The following is a 19,198-nucleotide window of genomic DNA, read 5'->3' as shown; positions in this document are numbered from 1 at the left end:
ATATTTTTAAAACATTTTGAAGAATCACAGCCACCTCTTCTTTGATGACCACGCCTGGGAAATGTACATGAACTCTCTGAAACCATTGGTATATAAATCTTCAACGTTTGCACTATTTCATTTGTAGGACAGTTTAAAATTATTTCAGGGTCTTAGCATTTTGCTTAACACGTGCAACTTGGAGACCATCGAGCAGTATACGGAGTTCGCCGATCACGTATCTTGCATGTCTCACAAGCACAAGGAAGCCATACCTGTAGTCAACAGAAGGTCACTGACGATTTTTCAACAACTTAGATTATTTACCTTTTTAGTTTTATTATTCTAAATTTAAATTTAATTAAACTTCAAATTAATTATATCTTATTAAAAACTGACTAAAATGTCATTTAACGAATCGAGAGCAATTGCATCATATCATCTGGATAGTAAAATGTAAAATGAAAATAAATATCGCGCGAATGGTTGCACGCTGGATTCCTACATTTTAATTCAAATTATTATAAAAAATGCTGTTAATTGTTATGAAATACATAGTCTTTAATTTGAAATATTACCATAAAATTACTCAAAAAGTATTTCCAAGTTATTTTTTAACAGCTCACAAATATATAATTTAATTGATTATTTAATTTGAAAATACTATATGGGTTCTGCATGTTGCTTTTAGATGTTTTTGTGAACTTACAAGGCAAATTGGTTTTGGACAAAACGCCAAAGAAATATTTCAAACTCAAAACGTTTACGGGATTTATCAACACGTTGTGAGTTTATATATATATATATATATATGTGTGTGTGTGTGAGTGTGTGTGTGTGTTTGCATTCAATGGCAGGTAGAAATACTCACCATAAAAATGTTAAGGGGTGAGTGAAGCCTTGCATCATTACTTGATTATTGTTTTATGGGAGCAAACTGTCAGATCATAAGAATTAATATGAACTTGAATAACAATTGAATATAATAAATACTTTTTTAGAGAATAATAAATATAATGACTTCAGGACAGCAGATGCAGCAGTGAGGACAAGTCGCACACGGAGAAGTACAAGATGCCCATGCCAAGCATGTTTTGCGTGGCTGTCAAGGACTTGTCCACGAGTAAATTTCCATTTGTTTAATTGTTTATTTGATTCAGTATTCACTATTCTATTAAGTGGTGGGGTGGGTGTTATACTGCTCCAGATTTCCTCCGTTGGATGAGTTTGCCTCTGAGCTCATTACGATGTACCTATCCGTAATGTAGCCAGTCAATCAATATTTTTAAATAATTAAATGTCTACATTTTAAAGACTGTTTCGAAACCGGTGAAAACAATTTAGCTGCATAATTATAAAAAAATGATAATTTGAAATTTTCTAGATGGATTAATTTGAATGGTTTATTCATTGTTTTATAGCTTAGGTTAATTATTTTATTTAAAAAGATACGACTCAGCTGTTCTCTCAAGGCATGGCTGACATACTTTTGAATCTATGTACTGATTATTGGGATGGTCAAAATGTTCAACCGCTGGCAGAAGCTGAAAGGTATCAGTTCTTCATTTGATCGCACCTTAGGCGGTGAAGTTAATATTTTACGACGTGTTGGCTATCAAACGAAAATTCATGTCATGAAAAGTTTATCAAATCTTCAGCGATAAAATGTTTAGAGTTTTTTAAAAATTAATATTGAAATTTTATAGTTAGTTGGTCTGGTTGTTCATTATATTCATTCTTATTATAAATGTGTGAAATCTACTAAATGGTCTGATTGAAAATTTAGAGATCTTAATTTGCATAAATTATAATTTTAAATTAAAAGGTTACTCATTTTTTCATTACCCGCAACTGATTGGCAGGAAGAAGATAGCCGATTTTTATCATAGAACGAGCATGACGTCATACTGCACAGCCTTCTCCTATCGCCCATTGGAAGACGTTTCTCTATCAATTGCAAATGATTTCTACTACGAGATTCCAGAAGCACATTTTCTATCCAGGAATCACGTGGAGAAGAGGTAGGAACGTTACTGATTGCTGAAAAGAGACATGGAAGTCATTATTAAAATTTTGGTCGTCATCGTTTAAATTTTTAGTTTTAATTTTCACACACTTGGAAAGAACAAAATTTTCATCTGTCGAATGGAGTCAAAAAATAAATTGCAAAGAGCTTAATCAAATAATGCAAATGCTGCTGAAGACGTTTTAAAATTTAGATTTAGATGTAATAATCAAATTCATTTGTGTTCATTGTTAAGTAGGGATTTTTAAATTCTGTGCTATCCGAACGCTTTGTTATTTACATTGACAACTAGTTATATTTCATGTGACTTTTCAATTTCGCAATGATCTCAGGAGCATCATTTTTTTATTTTTTACATCAGTTTTTCTCGAGGTGAAGATGGCAAGGATGGATTATTGCTGAGACCTAACTACCATGAATTCTCAGGACCCAGCTATGTCGATAGTGATCTGAAATGTTATTCAAAGCAGCCTTTCAAGATGCTTAACAATCAAATATTCATTGGAATGGTAACAATGCAGTATCAAGCTAAGCAGGTCGACCATTTGTTCTGAAGAGTTTTTCATTTAAAAATACTTTTTATCTTGATGATTTTGTATCTAATTTGTTCATTTTTTACTAAATGTTAAATGACTACCACTTTACTTTATGATCGGAATCACAAATTTTGGATTGTGAATGTACATTGCGATCACTCATGAAGCTATGATAGAATAAACAAATAGTCCATAATTTTCTCCTCGTTATTCTTCAACATTCGTCTGAATGTTTTTTTTCTGTTTGCAACTTATCAGAGAAGAATTTTTTAAAGAAATAAGCTATCTTATAGTACCTACCTTCTTTTGAAATACTTTTCCACCTTCCCATTGTAACTACTCTTCAGTACTGCCAATCTGTTAGATCTAAATTTACGTTACATTACCGTTACAACTTCCTACTTGTCATATGACATCACTAACAACTTCTTACTTGTTAACATATTTCGTCAATTTATCGAAAACTAATTTATATGAAACGACGTCTCAAGACCGAAGTTTCTTATTCCCAATTGTCTGAGTCGTTCTCACTGAACTGTAATTATCCAAACTAATGTTTGATATCATTTGAATAACGTTTAAATGGAAATTGATGAGCTGGAATGACGTTTAATGAAAATTTAAAGGAGGTAGTGAACCTTATAGAGAACCTGGAGTCATCCTGTATTCGATTCGTTCACTTCTCAAAAGAAAATGAATTAAGAAGTCGGGTAAATTATTAAAAATTATTATCACTTTGTTTTTCATTTTATCTCACATTATGTGTTAGGCTAGAAGTTTCAACATTTTTTACTGTTTAAACTAGTGAATTAAGTGACAAAACCGTATATATTCTATATAGAATTAATATATATATATATATTCTATATAGAATTTATATATATATATATATATATATATATATATATATATGTTGGTAATAGACCATCATTTTTAGAATATTCTATAAATTCTACCGAATATATATATAAAGGCATACACTAAAACAACTGACTAAATTAAAATTTTGAATTTTTTTATGTTTAGGCCTTACTTGATTAATTTAAAATCACATTCATTTCTTTCAAGAATTACATCACTGTTTATAGGCGTTATCTTCATTTATTCTAAGAACAGTCTTCTTTTTTATACATTTTTTCAAATACATAGTTCGTTCTTTATCATTCATTCATATCAATTCATGTATTTGTGTGACCAAATACTCTGTATGTAAGTTTAAACTAAGTTTATTGTGAACTAAGCCACAAAAATTATATAATCATTCATCTGTTGTGATCTTGCTCAGGTTTTTTCAGAAAAAATGGGCCTGGAGGCTGGCTGGAACTGCCACATTTCTCTCCTAACTGACTCAGAAGAAAAACAATTAAATGAGACTTCGTCGACACTAGAATGGCAGAAGAGAGTTACGAAACCATTCAATCACTCCAAATCTGGCAGCGCTCCTCATATAAATATGTATTGCTCTCAATACCATGCCGACAATTTAAACGACAAGTTAACAGATTCGCCGGCAGCCGCGGAGGAATATGACGCAACGAAAAGTCTGCAAAAAAACAGATCCTCTGTACCTTTTCACAACCCTGCATCGAAAGTTAAAAAGTTCAAATACAAAAAACGAGAAGTTAAAAATTCAAAAGATTTTATAGAAGGCAAACATTTAATTTCGACGAATGAACCTGAATGTTCTGATAAATTATCAAATTGTTCCGTGTCCTTAAGTGAGGCGTCCAGTGAATTTTCCAGCTACATTGAAGGAGTTCCTGAAATTCAAAATAGAGTACGTGGTATCACTTTTAAAGTTTCTATAATTTATTTTTCATAATATAATTATGATAATAGTAATATTCAACAGGCAAAACTTCCGAAGGGGATTGAAAATATACGACCTCATATTAACAACATTGACAATGTTCCTCTTCAGGTATCTTTGTTCACAGACTGTTCAACTTCAAGTTAGTGTTAGCACTTTAATTTTTTAAGTTAATGTAAGAGTTGTCACAAACGATGATGCCTTTTAAATGGAAAACTTCCCATTTTAATAACAACAATCGGAAGAACAACGTACAAAATGAGGATACATGGGTGGATTTGCAAAGGCAGGACTTTTCTAATATTGACATCTTTTGTCATTTGTTTGACGCGTAGAATGGGAATGTAGAGAGCAAGCTGGAAACACGCGTGTCATGCATGTATAGAGAAATAATTCATATTTAATCTGAAGGTATCGCATTAGCTTTTCAAAGAAAGCTGCTGAATTTGTCTTTTCACAGAACAATGAAAGATTAGAAAAGCCATTGATGCAACTGCCAACAGTTTTATTGGTGAGTAGGCTCTCTGTATGGAAAGATCAGGAATGGGTTGGAATAGATGTGTTGCATGACACGCGGCTAAGTTGAGAGGATGATTTAAACATGTAAGAAAAAAGATTAAAAGATTTTGTGAGAAAATGTGAATGATAAAAAGATCAGATTTTGTAGCCAGGTTTTGTCTGCAGAATGTGTCAATAAGCATGCAGGCAGGTGTAAGGTTGCCACTGTTGATTTTTGAAAATTTCCTTGATTAGAACTTTTAAATATTTATGATTATAACGATGACGGCTGAAAATTTTTCAAAATTATTTGTTTATTTCAATAAATTTCCATTATGAATTCAAAAAAATGATGTATTATTTAAAATTTTTGGCAGCTACTTGTGAAATGTTGAAAATTTTACAAGAGTATGGCGAAGTGACATGTTGCCTGGGGAGTTCACTGAACATTGAGAACTTCTCGATATTTTTGCAGGCTGACTGCAGGTTGTTAATGGCTAGTTTTAAGAGTTTTAATTCGAAAATAAAAAAAAGATAAAAATAATAAGATCCCAGAATGATCATAATAGAATTTATATCAAAATTCAATCAATTCTTTTTTACACAGCATTTCCATCCACCCAATTTATCCATATCTATGTCTTCAAAAGAATGAAAAGAACAATCATCTGCTGAATGATTTCACTTCTCCCTTTGGTCTAAGTTCCTACATGATCAGCCTGCCATGCTCCTTGTTGTTCAACAACTGCAGCTTGTCTCGCATGCCTAAGCTTATTGCTGAGGTACACCTTTACGCTTTTTGAAAATTTGTTTCCTATACGTTTTGTTATAAAACAAATAATTCAACTGTTTCTATGTTGTTATTTGCATAAGTTTTGTTTGTATCATAACGAAGATCTCAATATTACAGGCTCAGAAACATTGTCAAAGAGTTTCTTCTGCGGCCCACTTATACTTGTCATTGCAGATGAGTTTGGTCCTGTTGCAATTAATGACGACCTTGTTTTTTCTGCCACCTTGTTTGACTGCACATCAAGTTACTTGGTTGTCTCTGTTTGTTGTGCCACTAATAAGCTTTTCAATGATGAACAATCCATCTTATTCTCAAATACCCAACAATCTACAAGGGAAAAATAGAAAACAGCTTTTAAACCAGGTTGGTATACATTACGAAATTTCAGTAATTCTTTCTCTTCAACAGCTGTTCATTCGCTTTGATTCCAGGCCAATGTGGCAAATATTTAATCCTTTTTCCATTTTTCATCTAATTTTTTATCGTTAGGGAAATGTTTTCAAATGAAAAAATTAATATTTGGAACATGCAGTTCGTATTCCCACTAACAATAAAGCGATAAAACATGGATATGTATGCATCAGCAGCAGAGCATGAAGAGAGATTAGGATCATTGGGTGATAAATATGAAATGACAGGAGATGAAGACTTCATGGCATTTACTTTTTTCTTTTCTCATTACCATATCCAAATGTAGTTTTATAAGAATTGTGCAAAATATTTCGTGTGGAACAGGAAATTAGAGCTCTTGTTCAAAGATTAAGGGGATTCGCTTCGGAGATACATTTACAAACATCTCAACGAACTCTGGTGTAAACGTTTACTGATTGTGCTTTGCAATAATTTATTATTTGCTGAAAATAGGGCTTAAGTATATTTAAATGATTTGTCCAGTATTATCTTGACTATTTTAAAAATTTACAAATTAGTTTACCTTTTAAATCATAAATCAATAACAATCACTTATTTTAGACATTTTTCGTGGGCGCATTCAGCTTTCTCGTTCGATTTGTTCCAACCATAGCAGTTTGTTTGTTGTGTTTTGCTCTCAATCTTAGAAGTTTTTGCGTAAATGGAGCTGGAAATTCAACTGTCGTTTGTCACATTAATTTTGGTGAAATGTTAGTGCAGTTTATTTAACTGAATACATAAGCACTGTTTTTTTTAAATTTATCACATCAACTTTGGGGAACTGTTTAATTTTTTAAACTTACCACATTAAATAATTTCACTGTTTAAAAGCTAAACAAGTTTTTCGTTGCTTTAGGGCACAGTGCGTGTCACAGCGATAGGAAATTGTAGCTATAGATGAGTTTACAATGTATAACGTTGTAAGTAAGGTTTCACTTGAATAAGATTTAGGTGCTACATTTGTTCTTCTTTATTTATTGTTATTGTCTTTTAAGTAAGTACCTCAAGTTCGCATATTAAATCTTATTAGTGACTTATTTAATGAATTACTATGAAGCTTAGTCATGTCAAATTTTGCGCTGTTTGTTAATAAATCGTTGCACTCTTTTTAGAAAATTACACTAAATGAATGAGGTTGTGACTAATTTTTTTCCAAAAAACTTCATTCGCTTGCCCTGTTTTTTATCACAGAAACAAAGAAAATGAGAACTCAACAGAGGCTGCGGGCACGTGGAATGGATGGACGACAAAACACCTGCACTCTTACGTTATTTGTCAACAATTTATTGCTCTCCAGCTTGTCACCTACTTTAGTAAGTACCGACGTACAATACTGTATTTTGTTGGTAACATTTACTTAAATGTTTGCTGCTTTTACTTTAATAAGTTTACTTTATTTACACTTACATCTGTCTTATCTATGGCTAATTGTGACTAATAATTAAAATGGCTAATTATAATAGTTAGCTGTATGAGAGTTGAACTTGCGACGTATTTCGGTTGAAATTATTTGACGCTGATGGCTCTGGATTGGCTTATATGATTATGGTGTATAGCAACATTTAAAATATTTTTAATTTATTTCTCATTTGAAGTGGTCATTTCTTATTGCAACATACATCACTTGAAATATTTCTGGAGAATACGCCCAAAAGAAAATGTTCTCTGGTGCTTCATATGCCCCGTCATGTAAGAATTTTATTGCTTTTTTTAAAAATGTGTTTTAAATTTTTTTGCATATATTATTAAAAATGTAGTGGCGGTTATCACAGTATTATTGCCATTGCTGATTTATGTAAAGTTTATAAAAATTTTAGCATTACAAATTTCCATTACAATGCTTTTAAGATTGGTCGTACAAGCATCCTGGTTCACATTCCTTGTAGTCGGCTCCGATTATGAGGAGCGGTCTTCACTCAGCTACGTTTCAGCTCTCGTTTGGCCTGTTTCACTGCTTTGGGTTATCGGTATTATAACGATTCACGAGCTGGTGAAAAGAAAAGAAATGAAGTAAGAAGAGTTTTTTTTTGTTATGAAAAATGATTTTCAATTAATTTTAACGCTACGTCCTACTTCGGGTAACCGGGACTCTGGACGCAAAACGAAGATTGATTGATTTAACGCTATTGTAATTGTCTGTACTCTCTTATTAATAAATAACATTTGTTTTTATTTGAATCATCTTCTATTTTTTTTATGTTAATTCTCTGACGTTAAAGCTTTTTGCGGATCAGTATTATTGCTGGAAACGTCGAGAAATGCAAAAACTTTGCTAAAATGCATAAATTATCATCTGCATCTGTGCACACACACATGTATATATATATATATATATATATATGTGTGTGTGTGTGTGTGTGTGTAAGTATTTATGCATGGCAAAATTTTTAATTTATGGTACAATGCCCATGCCTATGAATTTGTGAGAATGCTTCTACAAGAAATTGCCCCTTTTGCATTGTTTTATTCCTTGTTCATTTCTAGCTAAACATCACTATTTACATTCACGTGGACAGCGATTAACTCGATTTAGTTAGCATGAAAACCAACGTATTGTTTGATAAAATTCATCATAAACATTTCTTTTCAATCTAAGGATTTGGATCAGACACCAGAAGAGGGCGAAGTTAGACTTTGGAACTAAATTGGGAATGAACTCTCCATTCTAACGATATTGGTTTTAAATTTTATATCATTGTAAATTAATAAATATATAAACAAATTAATTGATAAATAAAATTACGTCAAAATAAATACTACAAACAATCGTCTAACAAACAATCTATTAAGTCAAATTAGCTATGATTTCGCGAATGGCAGGCAGTATACTGCATTCGTTCGGTTTCACCAAAAAGTCAGAAAATCTTTTAAGAATATTGGCCACGACGCTCATTTGATTGACATTCTGCTTGTGGTTCTCGACGAGTTGCACTGTGTTTGTTGCGCTGTCGTAGCACAGTGGTAGTATGACGTTAGGCGGTTGATTGCTGCTTGGCGTGGACTCTGCGTAGGATGGATGACCCACGTTGCACGTCAACAGCAACTGCAATGAACATCGATTAACGTTTATTAGCGATGTTGTAAAATCACGTGCAATTTTATAAATGTGTTGAAATATGTTGAGATGAAACTTACGATGAAAACGATTTTTCTGGAGATGACGATAGCGTTAGCTCCCATATTGTAATCGAAACCACTTGGAAATGTTAATAACAGTTGGACGAACCACCTCATATTTTTATCTGCATTCTGTAAGATAATTTTGAAATTTATAATAACGTGAATGACAAATAAATTAAATGCAAATCTAAGTGTATTTGAATATTAGTAGACTACGAACCAATTCCATCCTGAATATGTTGATGAAATCCTTCAATATATGGAAATGCATCTTTAACAACGAACAAAAAGCTTCGAGGTTAGATGGCTTGTACGGGTGACTGAGGACCTTTTGTGATGACAAAAAATATTCAGGTTAATAAAGTTAGAAATGTAAGTCAAAGGTTTAATATTGATGACTTATAAATAATTTTTTTTAATTGAAATCCAACCTTAACTTCAAAGAATTTTTCCAGAGAAAACAGATCGTCCATATCCCAAGGTGTATCTATTGAAACAAATGTAATTTAGTATTAAAATTATTGAAATAGGAATAATAAAAAAGAAAACAGGGCCAGTTAAAGAACATAATCAGTTAACAGTGCTGAAGAATATTGGTGATATTTATTTCTTAAAAGACCGCTTATAAAAAAAGTTTGACACCTCAGAAGCATAGGAAAAAAATTGAACAAATTTGCCACAACAAATTATTTTTAAAATAAGATCAAATATTTCAGAGACCATTGATAATAAATGGTACATATTTAAACATATCTAAAAGTGTAATACCTTGAAGAGGAAATATTTTGAGGGGAGAGGAAACCAGGCTGGCGTTAAATTTCAGTTGAAGTCCTGATAAATCTGATTTGAACATCAGTACACCAGCTTCTGTCGTCGGTATCTGTATGAGCTGCTACAAAATTACACGTTTAATAATAAGATGAAGAAAACATTAGCTTTTACACGAGAAATCTAGTTTAAACATGAAACGATTCTGTATAAAAAGTATAAAAAAAACTTCTTGAACAAAAGTTATCATCGAGGATTGAAGAAACAATTATGCAATATTAGAAGCGAGTATAATTTAAAAAAACACTAACGCTGTCATCAGATTTTATAATTCTTTGGAGATGTCTTCGGAAATACTGGACCCCGAGATATTTATCCAGAGGCGATACATTGTTTATTGGCGTCATCAGCTTAGTGAGGAGATCCCGTGTTACATAATTTTCAAGAAATGGCTGATGGATCTTTTCAGCAGCAGATCTAAAGACGTCTAATGTGGAAAAACAATGAAAAAAATATAAAAGATAGTTGAGCTTAAATTAAAATAGCTAAACTACATTTTTCAAGTTTTTATATCTCGCTATGAATTTACAGTTTAAATATTGTTGAGATTTATAGATTCAATTGATTTAAAATAGTAAATGGATGCCATTCACGAACTTACTCATTTGCAAATCTGACAGTAAGAAATTATCAACATCCGACATGCCAACAACCTGTTGAATAAAAATCAAATAAAGTCAAAATTATTTTTATTTCAAAATAAAAAATTATGCGTCAATTCATATTATGCACACTAGGATTTCATTTTAACGTTATTTCTCATAAGTGTGTTAACTAAATGTGTAAGTAAACTTTTCGTATGCCAAAAGTTGTGCGTTATGTTGGATTCAAAAAATATAGCCCTAACAACACTCCAGATCAGAGAGTGCAGATTTGAATTTGAAATGTTTATGAACCTTATTTGTTACAACCAAACTTATATAATAGATATTAATGTCTATGTCTTGACGCGTCAGTTATGCCATCATACGTACATACGTTAATGCAAGTCAAATCACTGACATTGTGTTGAGCATTGTTCTCATCAATGGATCCAGTGACATCGTTGCTACTACATAATGAATCAGATGAAGCGCACAGAAAAGCCTTAAAAAATTCAAATAGTGTACGCAATTAATACATTCAACAATGCTTATGAAGAATTTTTTCAACCGCCATTCAGCACTCAAGTGAGCGTGAAGATGAACTAAAAAATATAGACGCGCGTGTAGGTTGAACACTCTAATTTTATAAATTTGTTCACGTATGATTAAAACTAGACTTACGTTATAAAGATGAAAAATAATCTCAAATATAAATAGATGGTGAAAAGATTTGAAAATGAATCCAATTGAAAAATTATTTTGAATACAAATGAAGTTATTAAACGGACCAAAATCATTGTAAATGAAAATGAATTGAAATTAGCATTTGAATTGATGAATGTACATCACGTGACAAACCTGGAATCCGGAGAGTGAAGCGTCGTTAAGTTTTGCGTTAGGACTGATGGAGGAGTCCTTAAAAGTGATGTAGGTTTTATTTGGACAGGAGAGTTCCATACAGAAGAGTGGATAGAAGTAGTATATTCTGTAGTGGAACAACGACTGAGCGACGACGGTGTAGTTTTGCACTGGCAGCATCCAATTCACCTTCAGTTTAAAATAATTGAATTAATTACATGTTATATATTTGTATTAGTTAGGTTTAAACATATTTTTAATTCGGCATTTAGGTGTTTGTCCTTATTTTGGTTATTAGTATTATTTAATTGTTATAACATTTAAAATTCAATGTTCTGTTAAATTTGAAAAAAAATTTGTAAAATGATATATATATATATATATATATAATACTCCATTATATATATATATATACATATACACACACATATATATATATATATATATATATAAAATGGAGTTTTAGAAAGAAAAATGAAATTATTTGTAATTAATGACCAACCTTGGTCCACACAAGTGGAGTGGTGTTCAGTTTGTAGAGTTGTTCATTCACTTCACATGTTTGCGCCAGCAACTGTCGTCAATTTTTTTATAAATTTGTAGAAGAAATTATAAAATTGTTGAAGATTTTGAATAAAATTATACCACTTTAAATTAAGAATTCTAAGTATGTTAAGCAATGAATATTTATACCTTGCAGAATAAAACCAAAGATTTTGATTTATTGAGGTGGTGACTCAAATGAGCAGAGACTAACGAATGTGGATTTGATATGACAGAATCAGCGTGGCTGCCAAACGTCACTTGGAAAGATTTTGTGTTGTTACAATATTCTACACTCACCTAATAAATGTCATAATATTAATATTTAGAATATAACTAATATTAACTAATATTATATTAATATTTGACATCTTATATGAACATTCCAAAAGTTATTCATATAAAACTAACCAAAAAGTGTCTTTTTGGGCCATAACTTATGACTAGTTTATTGAAAGAAAATGACTCGATGTAAAACTGTGAAGGTAATGTCTGTTCTCCTTGTACAAGATGATCTGCAATTCAATGTTTATTGTCGAATTTTATTAATGTTTGAAGCAACGGAAGAAAATAACATGCACAAACCGTTGTACTGATAGGACATATCGTGAACGATCTTTAACATTTGGTAGTTGACATTCCAATCAGTTGCAAATGAAGAAACAACTTTTTTAACATCAGAAACATCGTAAACCTTTAGAAAACATCTTGTATATTCTGCAAAATTATTTCAGTTAAAAGTTCAACATCTTGTACATTTTGCAAAGTTATTTTGACGAAATCTATATAAAAATTTTCCAATAAGCCTAAAACCAGAAACAAACTTACGTTCATTTAGCGTCGGCAACGAGAAGATAGGATTTTCAGAAGCTGTAACCTGATAAAATAAAATAAATAAATAAATCATTAAAACTGAAATATCATAACAGAGAATAAGTAACTTACTAGGACACACCAGTAACATTTATCCTTCTTAATTAATCTGAAGGTCACGGTCATGTCATGCGAATTGAATGGTATTTTTGCTGCATCAGAAGTGTCGAATGAAATGCCCCTGTTAAATTGTTGGAAACAAATCACTTGATGCCTTTTTTAAATATTTTCATTTGAAGAAACATAGTTAGATCAGCGTTTCAATGTCAAAATAGATATCAGATTAGGTGTTTACAGATTTATAATTGATCACTAACTTGGTTATTTGAAGAGAATATCCAATGCCACACGGATCGGGCAGATGGTTACTGTTGTAGATCCCTAATAGGCCAAGCTGGAAATTTAAAATTGAGATATTTTAAACTACATTCAACTTAATGAAGATTTCATAAATTCTTTCAGGTAAACAAAAGTAAACAAAACTTATACTAAAATATGTTTTTTTAAAAAAGCAATAAATTTAATAGAATGAAATATGAAATTATAACCTCGTCGTTCAGGCCATCAAATAGTATGATATCCTCCATGTGGGAATAAATGTTGCTGAACATGTGCATCAATGGGACGGAGGCCTGTATTGGGAAAGAAAAAAAATTTAAATTTGTATTTCTTAGCTAATTGTGTTTTTGCATTTATGATGAAGGATGCAGCTCAGACGTTTTTAACTGAGTAATAAATACAACAAAAATATAATAAAAATAAGAAAACATATTTTAGCATAAGTTACCTTTGATTTCTTCGAGTTCAACAGTGCTGTTAAATGAAAAAATTATATTGTATTAAATAATTTTGATGTATTGAATGCAGAAGTAAAATGAAAATGTTATGTTGTTTAACATTTTGTAAATTAATTAATGCCAAAGTAATGTTAAACAGCATATTACCGTTGATTGAGTTGGACTCCAAAATCTTAGCAGGATCAACGAAAATCATCTCTGAGTAGTTTAATCGTTTACTGACGGGGTCCATTTCTCGGACTTTTAACAAGAAGTGTTGAACACATGCTTTATCTTTATTGCTAAACTTAATAATCTGAAAATAAAATTAAAAATATGCAAGAGTAATGAAAATTCGTCATCATTATCAGATCTATAAAGGTAGGTGCAGACTATTTTACACAAATTTTATTCACACCAATTTTTTCTATCACAACCTTTTTTCTTTTACCTTACTGACATTTTTAATTATTTCTTACTTTGCTCAAACTAAAGTTCATTCTCTAAATATTTTTCCCAAATTTCATAATCTTTTAAAACTTTATTACACTGAATTTTATATGATTTTTAAAACAAATAAGTCAGAATTTTATTTTCTGTTTTCTTATAAGCCTTATGATAATTATCTTACATCGTAAAACAAACAGAGCTAAGATCTATCTAAATTTTTAATGAAGTGTTTTATAAAAGTTGCTCATTTTTTGCTAACACGCCAGGGTAATCACAACAATAGCAAATAATTATACGCAAAAAAATATTTACCATGGTATATTTGTTGGTGTTGGGGAAAGCCACTGAGAAAAAGTTCTTTCCAAAAGTTGCATGTAGGTCGGTTGGTTTTTGAGAGTAATCCGTGTACTGAAGTCGATGGGATACTAGCATGCTTTCATACATGCACTTGTACTGAAATACTCTGTAATTAATTCATCATTTATTATATTGTATTATAATTTGCATGTAGAAAAAAGTTTCAAGTATAAAATAATAAGCATCAAAACCAGCCTTCATGCTGTCATTATGATTCAAGAAATTACAAAAATATAATAAGTAGAAATTGATGATTATGATAAAGGCCAAATTGACTGCACACCTGATAGCAGCAAATATTTGCCCTATGTCCTTCCTGTCGCCATTCAAGCTATCTTCCAGTGCATCTAAATAAGGATTGGCTGCAAAATTAAAAATTAAATTAACATGACTGAAAGATCTATCGTGTGTTTGGATTGCAAGAAAGGTATCATTCGTAACCAATGTAGTTACAGTTAGCTAGAACACAGCAAAAGCAAACTAGTAAGTGCTGTTCATTAACTATACTAGATAATTTTTTTAAATATAAAAAAAGAAGAAAATGTCGTTTACCAGAATTAATTTTTGTGACGGAGAACAATCCTTTCATCATATCCACCGTTATAATAATTTCTTCAAGTTCTTTGGACACCGTCAGATACATTAGCGGAGGAAAGTCGATGATGGAACCTGAAATGCAAAATTATTACAATTAAAGACTTAAAAGACATTCCAACTTTTTATTAAAAAATGCATGCGGCTTATCAGTTAAACCTTTTCAAAACATTTGAATAAATAAAATAAAACATTAAAAAGACAGAAAATAAATAATTTAAAAAACATACATTTTGCAGATGTAAACATTTCCAGCTCTCTTTTCAGCTCCTGTTTTGAATTGAAAGTAAAAAAAATAAACATTGTCATACAATGTAATAAATTTAATTTGTAACATTATAAAGCCCATAATGATAAATGTGATGATATCATATAGAATGGAATGTAATTAGTGGTTATGATCGGAGGGTGATGAAATAAAGTTCATCTTAGAAATGGAATAAAAGTTTCAATTGAATTATTTATTGGAAATGAGCGCAGCCAGCAATTAATTAACAATCCACTTACCTTTAGTTTAATGAGACACCTTATTTGAATTGTGTGGGTGATCAATTTCTCCATTGATATGCATGATATCTTGAAATATTAGGCATTGTAAAGGGTTTAATGTATCTTTTAATGTATAAATGCTTAATAAACATAGTTATTCTATGCTACAAATGTTATTTAATAATTAAAAAAATTATTATAGACCTGGATGTCAGAACAGAGGGAAACTGATAATTAATAATAATAATAAAACATATCCAACTTACATTGATCTGTTTCATACTTTTCATACCATCTTCACCGTACAATACAGGACTGTGAGAAATAAAAAGCGGTTTGCTCGTGTTCTTTTCATCGACATATATGTTCAGTTTGCAGCCTAGAGAAAACAGGAACATTAATGAAACGTTAACACTATGCAACTAATAAAATAATTGATCTGACGATGGGGACTGAATAACTAACTTAATTATGACAAAGTGGCACGTAAAGCATGATAAAATAAAATTATGATATTACTGATAACTATTAACTGAGTTGAAAATGAAACTGTTAAATAATTAATTAACAGTGGTACACGAGATATCAATTAATTAGCTAATCATTTAACTAATTAACAAATTAAAATAATTTAATTAAAAAAAAATATTAGTCAATTGAATTATTGTGAATAGTAATAATAAATTCTACCTGTTGGGTACAGCTTCTGTGATTTTCCTGAATCTCTGAAGAAACATTATTAACATATAAACATGGCGTAAATTATCGATCATCGTAAATTTGCATATGCATTAGATGGAATGTACTAACAATAACAATGATAGTAATGATAAGATTGTAGAGATTGAATATTTCTCTGCACTAGCCAGAGCATTAAATATGAATGACAATTAAGAGAACGAATTATTGATAAAATGTAACCTCCAATAAGATATTATAAGATTCCTTCCGAGGTTATACTCATCCACTTTTACAAAGTCTCCAAACTTTTCTTTTATAAGGGTGAAACTCTGCAATAATGAAAATAAATAAGAATTATAGTTACAAGTTTTTATGAAATAAATAAACAAATAGATAAAAAAATGAACCAAAAAAAAGAAAAATAATATCTACATTACCTGAAAATATAGAACTTCCAGCTGGAGTGATTGGCAGAAGAAATCTGGAAATAAGAAATTAGTTACAGTTGAGACTGTTGAACATTGACATATCAGTATAATAAAAAGTTAAACAGGTAGTTAATTAATGCCGAACATGCTGTGATTTTCATATATATATATATATATATATTATATAAATAATATATATATATATTATATATATATATTATATATATAAACTTACGAAGACAATTGTAGAGATCATGCAAGGGTTGTTCACTTTCGAGCAATTTGGACTGAACCATTTCGTGGATGAACGCAACTTGCTGGGGGTGCACTAGGGACCTGCCATTCTTTGATTCATAATCTTCTACTAATATGTCAATGTTCAACAGTCTCCACGGTAGATTAGGCGTATCTCCCATCAGTGTTAAAAAGACCTTAAACAGCAAGCAAACAATGTTAAATAAATTCAAAACAACCAACAAAGGTGGCTAAAAAAAACAAAAATAAATGAATAGACATAATATAACAACTAAAATAACACATTTTGTATAAAATTTTTTACCTCAAACTCGTGGTCGACTGTAAATTTAACTCTTCCATTCTCTGAAAAAAACAACACAATAAATAAATTGTTACAGAATAATAAATGAATATGTAAATACTGGATATGTATTAAGAAAAATGGGGAAGACAAACCTATAACTGGCTTACACATGGAATGGGGCAAGTCATTCATGACTATTCTGTATTCAATGACTTGTGTTAATTTGGTTAAAACTCTCTTCTTTTCAAGTGGAGGTAGTGGTTCTGGTGGTACAATTTTCTCCTGAAATTTTTTTTTAGTATGTTAAAAAATTTTAACGAGACAGGTGTCCAATAAGACGTGTGTGAAATATTATCGAAATATGTGATTAATTTACCTTTATACAAAATGGAAGCCTCGGATATGTTCCAGTCATTAAGACATCGATAGCACATGGCAGTGAAAAACTCGGCAATCTAAAATAATTATTGAATTTTATCAATAAAAATAAAGAGTTATATTCAGACAATTTATGAATCATTGGAATATTTGACAATAATAATCTTATAAGACTATATACTGAAATCAGCTTAATAAACAGTTTAAAACTAATGAGTAAACTTGTATTTGATTACCACAATAGCTTTATAATAATGAATCTTAAATTTTTAACACACTAACCTAGCATGAACCAAAGTTTCCCTCGCCATCCTTGCCAAACAATCAGCAGTCTCAACAAAGAGTAATTGTTGTTGCTGCAAGAAGCTGAATATTCTCTAAATAGTAAAAAAATTCAATAATTTCAAACATTTTTGTTACAAATTTTCATTAATTTTATATCCAAATATTCATATGCACTGAAAGTTTATATAAAGATGAATATTTAATTTGATGAAATAAAATTTGAAAAATGAAAAAAATTTTAGATTGTTATGAGAAGATGTGTTCATGCAACAAACATTAATAAACTTAACTAACAGCACATTTGTCCACTTTGTTTGCACTATTGGTCCATTTCACAAGGGCCAGAAGTCTCACAAACGTCTGCTTGGTTCGATTGGCAAATTGACATATCTCGATTTTTCTAATTTAAAATAAATTCATGAAATAAAGAAAACTAGTTTGCAGCATCTCATATCAATAGTATGGCAATAAATACTTGGAGAAAGTAGGAAGCATTAAATTTAATTAAAAAGACTAGTATGTGGTGTTGATGTTTATGAGAAGAGAAAGTAAGAAAACTTGAAAGATGGTTGCTTTTAGTAAAGTGAAAAAAAGAAATGAATAAACTTTTACCTTTCCAGATCATTCTTCCCTAGCAATCTGAAAACGATTAAGTTATTAAATTAATTATTAAATGATTAATTTTTTTTTACTGTCACTTTTTATATATTTTTATGTTACGAGTTATGAACTAGTATATGTTAGTTAAGGTTAATATATTAATTAAGCCATTAAGGTTAAATAAAAATTAATAAAACAAATAATTGCTAGTTTATAATTTTTTATATTTGGTGGGTGAAGTTGATTTTCGATTTTGCCCCACTAATCACTAATGAAGATTAGATTTATTAGAAATTATAAAATAAATAAATACTAACAACTCGGACAGTATTGAAAGCTCATGGTAGGTTCTCTGGATGAGAAATTCCATCAGAGTACTCAGAGGAACAACATTTCCAAACATGACAGAATTTTGAGAAGCGTTTGCATATTCAATCGGAGGCATTTGTATTAATTCCTCGCATCAAAACAAACACTCAAATATGAATAAAATAATAAATTTATATATCACAAAAACAAGAAATAACAACAAAACAGTGAACGTTCAACAACAAAACGTGAAGTGAAATACACGAATTGAAAATTTTTGCAGTAAGGAAAGCCGAGCACATTGTGCCTATATATACTTCATGACCATAGACATGTTACAATGTTTTTTACGTTTTACAATCGAATGCTTTACAACTCTGCTTACGACGGTTTATTTTAATTATTTTATGTAGTTTATTGTAATATCTTTTACAAACTATCTTGCAACAAA

General features: G+C 30.5%; 2 protein-coding genes across 2 annotated transcripts; one reads left to right on the top strand and one right to left on the bottom strand.

Annotated features, from left to right (window-relative positions):
- Window positions 1–19: 19 nt before the first annotated feature.
- HELRODRAFT_86932 (hypothetical protein) lies at window positions 20–8,722 on the top strand (the record flags this gene model as incomplete). The annotated part of the gene is made up of 18 exons (XM_009028344.1): window positions 20–88; window positions 149–270; window positions 671–764; window positions 1,006–1,102; window positions 1,428–1,530; window positions 1,842–1,989; window positions 2,392–2,541; window positions 3,168–3,251; window positions 3,827–4,105; window positions 4,394–4,493; window positions 5,227–5,335; window positions 5,457–5,631; window positions 5,760–6,005; window positions 6,615–6,756; window positions 7,273–7,320; window positions 7,610–7,742; window positions 7,902–8,063; window positions 8,650–8,722. Coding segments are annotated over 18 exons (2,334 nt in total), but the record flags the coding sequence as incomplete, so codon positions are not given.
- On the bottom strand, window positions 8,713–18,883 carry HELRODRAFT_193588 (hypothetical protein; the record flags this gene model as incomplete). The annotated part of the gene is made up of 35 exons (XM_009028371.1): window positions 8,713–9,096; window positions 9,189–9,302; window positions 9,394–9,501; window positions 9,605–9,660; window positions 9,942–10,065; window positions 10,253–10,428; window positions 10,603–10,654; window positions 11,004–11,087; window positions 11,444–11,632; window positions 11,946–12,017; window positions 12,137–12,286; window positions 12,398–12,501; window positions 12,572–12,703; window positions 12,815–12,863; window positions 12,932–13,040; window positions 13,177–13,253; window positions 13,408–13,491; window positions 13,647–13,672; window positions 13,804–13,951; window positions 14,398–14,548; window positions 14,726–14,804; window positions 14,995–15,111; window positions 15,267–15,306; window positions 15,792–15,904; window positions 16,216–16,250; window positions 16,447–16,535; window positions 16,644–16,717; window positions 16,870–17,065; window positions 17,194–17,234; window positions 17,328–17,457; window positions 17,552–17,630; window positions 17,836–17,930; window positions 18,133–18,238; window positions 18,451–18,477; window positions 18,756–18,883. The coding sequence occupies 35 exons, from the start codon at window positions 18,881–18,883 to the stop codon at window positions 8,839–8,841; spliced, it is 3,612 nt and encodes a 1,203-aa protein (XP_009026619.1). The 3' UTR covers window positions 8,713–8,838.
- Window positions 18,884–19,198: the final 315 nt, after the last annotated feature.

The sequence above is a fragment of the Helobdella robusta genome (assembly GCF_000326865.2).
Source record: "Helobdella robusta unplaced genomic scaffold HELROscaffold_55, whole genome shotgun sequence".
Lineage (NCBI taxonomy): Eukaryota > Metazoa > Annelida > Clitellata > Rhynchobdellida > Glossiphoniidae > Helobdella > Helobdella robusta.
The sequence above is the reverse complement of the archived record's forward strand: the minus strand, read 5'-3'. Positions and strand labels throughout refer to the sequence as shown.